A 10,392-nucleotide genomic window follows, 5' to 3' on the forward strand; every position below is an offset into this window, starting at 1 on the left:
TGCGTCTTGTAGCTTATTCTGATTCTGATTGGTGTGGTGATTTGGTTGATAGAAGAAGCACTATGGGACAAGTCTTCCTATTGTCTGGATCTCCTATATCTTGGAGCTCAAAGAAGCAAACAGTGGTGGCACTATCAACTTGTGAAGCAGAATACATTGCAGCGTGTTCAGCTGCTTGTCAAGCACTATGGTTGTCTTCCTTGCTCAGTGAATTAAAGGTGTCAGTTGATAATAGAGCTGTCAAAACGGGCCAACCCGGCCCATGTGGGCCGGCCCACCTTGACCCACTTTAAAAACGAGCCAACCCAACCCGGCCCACTTGTAATTTTTTCAAAAAAAATTTGGCCCGGCCCGGCCCACCACGGGTTGGTGGGTTATACGGGCCAGCCCACCAGCCCACCAAAAATTAAAAAAAAAATATTAACAAAATTCAAAATTTTAAATTAATTATAAATTAACATAATAGTCATAAAATTAACATCATTAATAGTTATAAGTCATAATTCATCATACAAAATTAAATACAAATCATGATAAAAGTTTAAAATAAAAATTTTCAATATATCATCATACAAAATAAACTACAAATTATATTCAAATTTTTATTGAAAAAAAAATGGTGGGTTGGTGGGCCACCCGGCCCACCACGGGTTTAGCCCGGGTGGGCCGGGTCAAAGTGGGCCGGGTTGAAATATACCCACCTACTATAAAACTTCAATTTTTTTTGGCCCGGCCCGGCCCGTTTTCAAGGTGGGCCGGGTTGGCCCACGAGTCCCAGCCCACTTTGACAGCTCTAGTTGATAATGGTGTTGAATTGCTTGTGGACAGTAAATCAGCTATAGACTTGGCCAAGAATCCAGTATCTCACGGCAGAAGTAAGCATATAGATACCAAGTATCATTTCCTCAGGGATCAAGTAAGCAAGGGTAGAATTAAATTGAAGCATTGCAGGACAGAAATGCAACTGGCGGACATAATGACTAAGTCATTGAAGATCGAAAGGTTTAGGGAGTTGAGAGAATCTCTGGGTGTATTTTGTTTGTAAGCTTTTGAATCAAAGGGGGGTGTTAAGAAATGTGATTCAAATCCTTCATTTTACTGTATAAATAGTAATTGACTCTGTTTGTATTTTGACACATGTACTGTTACTACTCAGTGAATAAGTGGATCAATTTTTCTCACTTTACGTTCTCTCTGGTATTCTCTCTCATTTTTTGTGGGTAAGTGGTTTTGCTCTAACAAACTGGTATCCAGAGCAAAGGTTCCGATTAAGGGATTTTCGAGACACGATGGGTTCAACTGGTACGAATTTTCCGGCAAACCTTCCCGTTCTCAATGGAAAGAACTGGGATCGGTGGCGTGTGCAGATGAAGGCGATTCTGGGTTATCAAGAGGTTGCAGAAATCGTCGAAGAAGGCTATCCAACGCTCACCAAAGACTCGACAGATGCACAAAAGGCGCTTCACAGAGAAAATAAAAAGAAAGATTGTAAAGCGACCTTCTTGATTCATCAATGTGTTGATGAGGCACACTTTGAGAAGATTGCAGGTGCTGCAACTTCGCAAGAAGCGTGGAAGATTCTGGAGAAATGCAATGAAGGAGCAGAGCAATTGAAGAAGGTGAGATTGCAGACGATGAGGCGTCAATACGAATTGATGCAAATGGAGAATAATGAAAAGATAGCTGAGTTCTTCAACAGAATCATAACCCACACGAATGCCATGAAGAACTGTGGTGAGAAAATCACAAATCAAACGATCGTTGAAAAAAATTCTGAGAACACTCGATCCCAAATTTGACCACATTGTTGTGGCCATTGAAGAATCAAAGAAGCTCGAAGAATTGAAGGTAGAGGAACTTCAAGGTTCCCTTGAGGCACATGAGCAGAGACTCATTGAAAGAGGTTCAGTGAAGACTGATGATCATCAAGCACTGCAAGCTCAAACCTCAAAAAGGGGACATTACAACTCCAAAGGAAACTTCAGAGGCCGAGGACGTGGGAAAGGATTCAGAGGTGGCTTTGAAAGAAACAATCAAAGCCAAGATCAAGGAAAGATTGATCAAGATCAACCAGAAAGCTCAAATAGAAAAGGGAATTTCAATAATTGGCGAGGAGGAAAAAAAAAGGTTATTGATAGAAAAAGAATTAAATGTTTTAACTGTAATCGAATTCGACATTTTTCTGCAGAATGTGAAGCTGCACCAGGTCGCACAGATCAACGGGGAAGTCAATCACATAGTGATTATGAAGCACACATGGCCAAAGAAGAGAACGAAGAAAATTCTGAAGAACAACCTCTAATGTTGATGATGATCACCAATCCAGAATCTCATAAAAATGAAACTTGGTACATAGATTCTGGGTGTTCAAATCATATGACAGGGTATCGTGATTGGCTTGTTAATTTTGATGCAAAGAAGAAGAGCACAGTGAGATTTGCAGACAACAGAGTCATTCAGGCAGAGGGTACTGGAAATGTGTTAGTCACGAGGCAAGATGGAAGACAAGCAGTGATTGCAGATGTGCTTTATGTTCCTGGAATGAAGAGCAACTTGATCAGTATGGGCCAACTCTTGGAGAAAGGCTTCTCAATGAACATGGTCAATGGTTTTTTGGAAATTTATGACAACCAAGAGAATGATCATGAAAGCCCCTCTGGCCAAGAACAGAACCTTCAAGGTAAGCCTAAACACCGTTGAATCTCAATGTCTTTCCGCTGCTACGTTGTCAGATGATGCATGGTTATGGCACCTCAGACTGGGCCACTTAAATTTTAGAGATATGAGTCTCTTGAAATCCAAAGAAATGTTGACTGGTCTTCCTTCTATCAAAATTCCCAAGAAGGTATGTGACAGTTGTTTAATCAGCAAACAACCCAGAAATTCCTTTAGCAAGTTTACTGCTTCTAAGGCTAGTGAAATACTGCATGTTGTTTACTCAGATGTTTGTGGGCCTATTGACACTCCATCATTAGGTGGAAATAGATATTTTGTTTCTTTTGTTGATGACCTGAGCAGGAAGGTATGGCTCTACCTAATCAAAGCCAAGAGTGATGTGTTTAGCATCTTTAAAGATTTCAAGGCTTTGGTGGAGAAGCAATCTGAAAAATGCATCAAAATTTTGAGGACAGATGGTGGAGGAGAATTCACATCTGGAGAATTTGAAGGTTTCTGCAAAGAGCATGGTATAGTTCATGAAGTAACTGCTCCTTACACTCCCCAACACAATGGCATTGCAGAAAGGAGAAACAGAACAATCTTGAACATGGTCAGAAGTATGCTTAAAGAGAAGAATCTTCCTCATAGTTTCTGGGGTGAAGCAGCCATGACAGCTATGTATGTTCTGAATAGGTGCCCAACCAAGAGACTTAACTCCATGGTTCCAGAGGAAGCCTGGTCAGGAAGCAAACCGTCAGTCAAGCATTTTAGGATTTTTGGATCCTTATGTTACAGGCATGTTCCTGATCAGAGGAGAAAGAAGTTGGATGACAAGAGTGAGCCAATGATTTTTGTTGGATACAACCCTACAGGTTCTTACAAGCTGTACAATCCAAAAACAAAACAAGTTCTCTTCAGCAGAGACATTTATTTTGATGATTCTAATTCATGGAGCGAGTCACAGTCCAAAATTGAAATAGTTTCAAAATTACAGTTTGACTGGGAAGAAAATAACTCAATAGGGGAAACTACTCAGGAGACAATGAATGATGTATGTCGAACAGTGGAAAACAGACCGACAAGGAACAAAAATTTTCCCTCAAGACTCTCAGATTATCAAGTTTATCCTGACAATGCTATCTCAGTTGATGGTGATCTAGTTCAGCACCTGGCACTCATGGCTGATGTGGAACCTATCAGTCTTGATGAAGCTATCACTAGTAAAGAGTGGAGATCAGCTATGGAAGAAGAATTGAGGAGCATTGAGAAGAATCATACCTGGGAAATGGTAGAATTACCACAGAACAAGACCCCTATTGATGTTAAATGGGTTTTCAAAATTAAGCTCAAACCAGATGGATCAGTTGCTAAGCACAAGGCTAGATTGGTAGCAAAAGGTTTCATGCAAAGGGAAGGAATAGATTACTCAGAGGTGTTTGCTCCCGTAGCTAGATTGGAAACTGTGAGGTTGATTGTTGCTTTGGCTAGCTGGAGGAATTGGAAGTTATGGCAGCTGGATGTTAAGTCAGCATTTCTCAATGGACCACTTGATGAAGATGTGTTCATTGTGCAACCTCCTGGCTTCATAAGTAAAGGGAATGAACAGAAGGTTCTGAAGTTAAGGAAGACCTTATATGGCCTAAAACAGGCACCTAGAGCGTGGAATAAAAGGGTTGACACTTTCCTCCATAGTGTTGGTTTTCAGAAATGCTCAGTTGAGCATGGAGTTTATGTTAAGATGGTGAGTTCCACTAAAATTCTTATCATTTGCTTATATGTGGATGACTTACTGGTTACTGGTAATAGTTCAGCTGACATTGAGTCACTCAAGCAAAGTTTGAAGAAGGAATTTGAAATGACAGACTTGGGAATCCTATCATATTTTTTGGGATTAGAGTTTGCTTATACTGAGAAGGGAATCTTTATGCATCAGAAGAAGTATATTTCAGAGGTACTAAAGAGGTTCAATATGATGGGGTGTAATCCTGCAGAAACTCCGGCAGAGATCAATGGGAAACTTACAAGAAGTGAGAATGAGGCTTCAGTTGATGGAACCCTGTTCAGGCAGATTGTTGGTAGCCTGAGGTTCATTTGTCATAGTAGACCAGAAATTGCTTTTAGTGTTGGGCTTGTAAGTAGGTTCATGAATGACCCTAGACAACCACATTTGGTAGCTGCTAAGAGAATCTTGAGATATCTAAAAGGAACTCTGGGATATGGAATTATGTTCTCTCATCAAACAAAGGAAGATGATGGTCTGCGTCTTGTAGCTTATTCTGATTCTGATTGGTGTGGTGATTTGGTTGATAGAAGAAGCACTATGGGACAAGTCTTCCTATTGTCTGGATCTCCTATATCTTGGAGCTCAAAGAAGCAAACAGTGGTGGCACTATCAACTTGTGAAGCAGAATACATTGCAGCGTGTTCAGCTGCTTGTCAAGCACTATGGTTGTCTTCCTTGCTCAGTGAATTAAAGGTGTCAGTTGATAATAGAGCTGTCAAAACGGGCCAACCCGGCCCATGTGGGCCGGCCCACCTTGACCCACTTTAAAAACGAGCCAACCCAACCCGGCCCACTTGTAATTTTTTCAAAAAAAATTTGGCCCGGCCCGGCCCACCACGGGTTGGTGGGTTATACGGGCCAGCCCACCAGCCCACCAAAAATTAAAAAAAAAATATTAACAAAATTCAAAATTTTAAATTAATTATAAATTAACATAATAGTCATAAAATTAACATCATTAATAGTTATAAGTCATAATTCATCATACAAAATTAAATACAAATCATGATAAAAGTTTAAAATAAAAATTTTCAATATATCATCATACAAAATAAACTACAAATTATATTCAAATTTTTATTGAAAAAAAAATGGTGGGTTGGTGGGCCACCCGGCCCACCACGGGTTTAGCCCGGGTGGGCCGGGTCAAAGTGGGCCGGGTTGAAATATACCCACCTACTATAAAACTTCAATTTTTTTTGGCCCGGCCCGGCCCGTTTTCAAGGTGGGCCGGGTTGGCCCACGAGTCCCAGCCCACTTTGACAGCTCTAGTTGATAATGGTGTTGAATTGCTTGTGGACAGTAAATCAGCTATAGACTTGGCCAAGAATCCAGTATCTCACGGCAGAAGTAAGCATATAGATACCAAGTATCATTTCCTCAGGGATCAAGTAAGCAAGGGTAGAATTAAATTGAAGCATTGCAGGACAGAAATGCAACTGGCGGACATAATGACTAAGTCATTGAAGATCGAAAGGTTTAGGGAGTTGAGAGAATCTCTGGGTGTATTTTGTTTGTAAGCTTTTGAATCAAAGGGGGGTGTTAAGAAATGTGATTCAAATCCTTCATTTTACTGTATAAATAGTAATTGACTCTGTTTGTATTTTGACACATGTACTGTTACTACTCAGTGAATAAGTGGATCAATTTTTCTCACTTTACGTTCTCTCTGGTATTCTCTCTCATTTTCTGTGGGTAAGTGGTTTTGCTCTAACAAATTAAAAGTACAAAATCATGTATGAAGTTTATTAAATAAAAAGTGAGACTTGCATAAGAGTTAAATTTTGAATGTTTGCATCAATCATGTCAGCCATCTTCCTACTCTAATAATTAAAAAAAACAAAACATGTTCTATCAAGGTTAAGTGTCAATAACAAAACAAAACAAAATGAAAAACATCTCAAACATGTCCAATCATCATTGAAAAATGTTTATATTAAAAAAATAATAACAACTAAAATGTTTTTTCACATAAACACTGAAAAACGCAATGTTGATTATTCTACTCTAATAATTAGTTTCAAAAGATTCCTAAAGTTGTAAATAGTTTGTAATATAATGGTTGGCCAACAAAAGTTATATTCTTGAGTGTAAATTAGTTTTTGATTATCATGCTGCATGAATTATATTTTTTTATGGGTATATTTCCATTTCCATGCTGGGCTTCTCCCAGACACGATGCATCCTCTTCTGGGGCCCAAACCGAAGTCCGCTTATTTTTCAGGAAACGAAGTATCCCAGGCCCAACTCGGTATTTTCTGAGAGAACCAACCGCTCTGGTTCTGGTGGATTTTGCTTGTGTTCTGTTCTGTGTTTGTATCGCCCTCTGCGTCTTCCACAAAGAAATGCAAAGTTCCCTTCGATTCCAAGCTTCGAACCCAGGCTTCGTTGTTCCGCACACGAAGCACGCTTTTGCCACCAACATTGTCTCACTCCGTACCCTCCCCTTCACCAAACGCCGTTCCCTTCCCCAACCCCTGTGCTCCCTGTCCGTACAACCCTCGCAGCACACCTCCACCGTTGGATCGCCGTCGCTTCAACACTGGAACCTCACCAGTCGCCACGTCACCGCTCTCAACGTCTTCGCCTGTGCGGTACCGTCAACGCTCTCACGAAACCGATAATTCGTCTCTTATTATTTGTCCAATTAACGAATCCCGCGCGTGTTGTGTCGTGCAGACGGCGATATGTGCAACGTGGCTGTTTTGCTCTGCGATTCCGGCGCTTCTGGTTTGTGCAATTAACGAAACACTTCTAATCGGTGTTTGACTTTGTCAAGTGTTATTTTCTTATTGCGAGAATGTGCGTTCTGTGAAGGCTTTCAAGAGAGCAGCAGAATCGATGGAGAAGCTGATGGATGCCACGAGGGAGGAACTTCCCAACACCATGGCCGCAATTCGATTATCCGGCATGGAAATCAGTGACTTAACCACTGAGCTCAGTGATATAGGGTAATTTTTTATTTTAAATTTTTTTTTTTTATGGTTAAACTATGAGAAAAAAAGGATACAGGATGAGCGTAAATTTTCTGTTATCTAATCACAAATAGTAAGTGTGTTCAATTCGATAATAACCACTTAAAAGTTACACACTAAAGTTGATTTTTAATTGGTTCACACAATAAATCTATTAAACTCTTAAACTATTAACTTCGTCCCAAATTTTAGGTTTTAGATCAACATAGTTGTTAGTTTTAGTTCTTATGCATAAGAATGTTATCATTGTTACAAAAACTTTTTAATGTAACTAAATAAAAACTTTCTCAGTAATGATTTTGGTCCATGTTAACGTGTCTCAAAACAGACAATTAAAGACTAATTTAGGTTGACATAATTTCTGTTGGTTAAGCATATTTTTAGAGTAATAAGCACAATGATTCATACAACAATTTTCATAACATCATTTTTTGTGTTTATCTTTTATCATTCTTGATAAATATAGTAAATAATGTGATAGAGAGATAAACATAAAACTAATATATATAGTATTAAATTGTTGTACATATATTATCTCCTAAAATTTTACGAATTTTATGACTGTTGTTGTTGAACTAGTAGAAAATGAGGACATGAAAAACCTTTTTTTTATGGTTTTTGGGTGTCAGAAATTTTTATAGCAACATTAGCCACATCATAAATGGTGTTAATGGCAGGATCAAAACTTAAGGCTTATGCTTGCCTATGAATTAAAACTTACAATTTTCTCGTAAGGAAAGCGATAGGGAAGTGCCTTTGTATATTTCTTTTACTTTCAATTTTGGTTTTGCTCTTGTTTTGTGTTATTTCTATAATGTTGGTTTCACTTTCACTTGTGTGGTGTAGCCAAGAGATTACGCAAGGTGTTAGAAGTTCCACTCGTGCAGTTCGGTTGGCAGAGGAGAGGCTTCGCCGCTTGACTACTGTGCCTTCTTCTTCTTCTTCAGGTTACTTACCAAATATGGCTGTTCAAGTTTGGTTCATGTGATTTGAGTTTTTAGGTGGGGGAAAAACACAGCAATTTTACTTCATGTTCTTCACTTTGTTATAGCTTCGTTGCAGGGGAAGATCAATCTGAAAGCTGAGGATGATGGGCCTGTGATAGCCAGAACCGCGAGGGGGGTAAGAGAGGGTATTCTCAAGGGTCGTGCTATTTTGCAAATGTTTTTCACACTCACCCGATTTTCGAGGTTTGCTCTCAACTTTATCACTGGTCGTAGAAAATTATCAAGCTAGCATCTCTTAGAATTTAGGTTTTAGTTGTTGGATTTGTTATACAAAACGAGCCACTATTTCGCCGCCCCACCACCTCTCTTCTCTACTTGTGTATTGATCTTCTACTTGTTCCTTCATGGATCGGAATTGGATGGTTTAGTTGTGCAGTTTTGCTGTTTTCTCGTCATTCGTCATTAAATACTGCAAAGTGTCGTTTCCCTGTAGATTACTCAACGGGGTGTAATATGACCAACAATTTGGTAACCAAATTCTAACATTGATGCTTCATCCTTGCTTTTATATGTTGAATAACCTTAGCGATCCCAGTAAAAATAAAAGATATAATTGATACCAACCTAAAATAAACGAACGACAGATTAGAGTGTATGGGTTCTAAAATAAATAATATTTGTTGTTCCCAATTCCTATGCTTATAATAATTTCTTAAAAAATTTAAGTTGGAACAATTATTTTACGAATTATTGTTGAGTAAACCTTTTTATTCTTCCTCTACGTCAATTATTTAATCTGGACCTTTATAGGTTGTGCTTTCGGCTTGTCGTTGATCACTCAGTGAAATTGTGTGTCTAAGCTCAAGATGATGAAATGCCCCAAATTATAGTCAAGTAAGATAGATGAGTGATGTATTTCCGTTAATTGCTTTTTAACTAACTATCTAGATTCTCTACAAACAATTATTACAGTTGGTGTTGTGCTTGGCAATGTAGTGTGTTTGGGTTGATTTTAAATTCTATCGAAATCAATTACAAAACCATAGTGAAGGCCAAAGCAACAAATAACGTTTTCAATTTTTTACCATGATTCTAGGGATTAAAATTGATTCTAGGATGTGCCCAAACACACTAGTAAACTCTAGAGTCCTAGATTAGTTGTATTGGACGAAGCAAAGCCATTGGTGCTGCTGAGGTTTTTATACTCCTTCACAGCAAGAAATGAAATTGAGTGAATACAAATATCATATAGAAAAATATAAATAAATAAAAAATAGGATGAAATTTTAGATTGTTTGGTTTTAAAGAATTAGAAGAATTGAAGAAAAAAAATATTATGAAGTAGTTAGTAGGAAGGAGAGGAAAAAAATTAGGTTTAATATAAAAATTCTAGTATATTACTCTTGCACATGGAACATATATAACACAATTCATTTAATTGAAACAAAAAACACTAGTCAAGTTGTCATTGATTTTAACGTGTTCATAATCAATTATATTTATCAATATATATAATCGATTATGATGTTCATACAATTGATTAAATACACTTGTATGTTTGGTTCTATGGTAGAAAATTATGATAAACTCAAAATTATGGTGAATTCACTAAAAAAAATTAACGATTTATTGCTTATAAAAATCATTCACTAATCCAAACACTGGCATAACAGATTATTAGTGCAAAGATGGGTTAGTTTAGAAAAACAAAACTTATTTCAACTTACTTCAGGAAAGAAAAAAAATCGGACCCAACAACTTTAAATTAGTCAAAATATTTAATTTCTTTACTTTCAAACGTAAAAATAAAAGAATTTTCTTTAGAATTTTATACTTTTAATTTGCTTCAACTGGCGATGAAAATATAAAGAATGGTACACGAGATGAAAAAGACATTGTCGGTTTCGGTTACCATATAAACAAGTATCGATGTGCTACGTAGCAGCCCCGTGGTGACAAATACGGGGGCGAATGCCATCACCGAATAACCGAATCATTGCGCATCGTGCTGATTTCTATTCCTTGTTTC

At 38.0% G+C, this 10,392-nt stretch overlaps 2 protein-coding genes across 3 annotated transcripts; both read left to right on the top strand.

The window, feature by feature from the left end:
- The first annotated feature begins 1,289 nt into the window (after positions 1-1,289).
- LOC145949396 (uncharacterized) lies at positions 1,290-2,596 on the top strand. Its single transcript, XM_083059316.1, has 4 exons — positions 1,290-1,734; positions 1,823-2,014; positions 2,189-2,467; positions 2,562-2,596. Exons 1-4 carry the CDS (start codon positions 1,290-1,292, stop codon positions 2,594-2,596), a joined length of 951 nt encoding a protein of 316 aa, XP_082915442.1.
- Positions 2,597-6,561: 3,965 nt separating this feature from the next.
- On the top strand, positions 6,562-8,919 carry LOC109797352 (uncharacterized). Of its 2 annotated transcripts, none has more exons than XM_020357364.3 (5): positions 6,562-7,035; positions 7,121-7,171; positions 7,259-7,392; positions 8,263-8,363; positions 8,468-8,919. In XM_020357364.3, exons 1-5 carry the CDS (start codon positions 6,577-6,579, stop codon positions 8,650-8,652), a joined length of 930 nt encoding a protein of 309 aa, XP_020212953.2. In that variant the 5' UTR covers positions 6,562-6,576; the 3' UTR covers positions 8,653-8,919. The 2 variants fall into 2 exon arrangements, with proteins under 2 accessions (XP_020212953.2, XP_020212954.2); XM_020357365.3 differs by having other exon boundaries at positions 8,479-8,530.
- Positions 8,920-10,392: the final 1,473 nt, after the last annotated feature.

Source organism: Cajanus cajan, chromosome 6 (assembly GCF_000230855.2).
Source record: "Cajanus cajan strain Asha chromosome 6, NIPB_CcT2T_4, whole genome shotgun sequence".
NCBI classification, from domain to species: domain Eukaryota; kingdom Viridiplantae; phylum Streptophyta; class Magnoliopsida; order Fabales; family Fabaceae; genus Cajanus; species Cajanus cajan.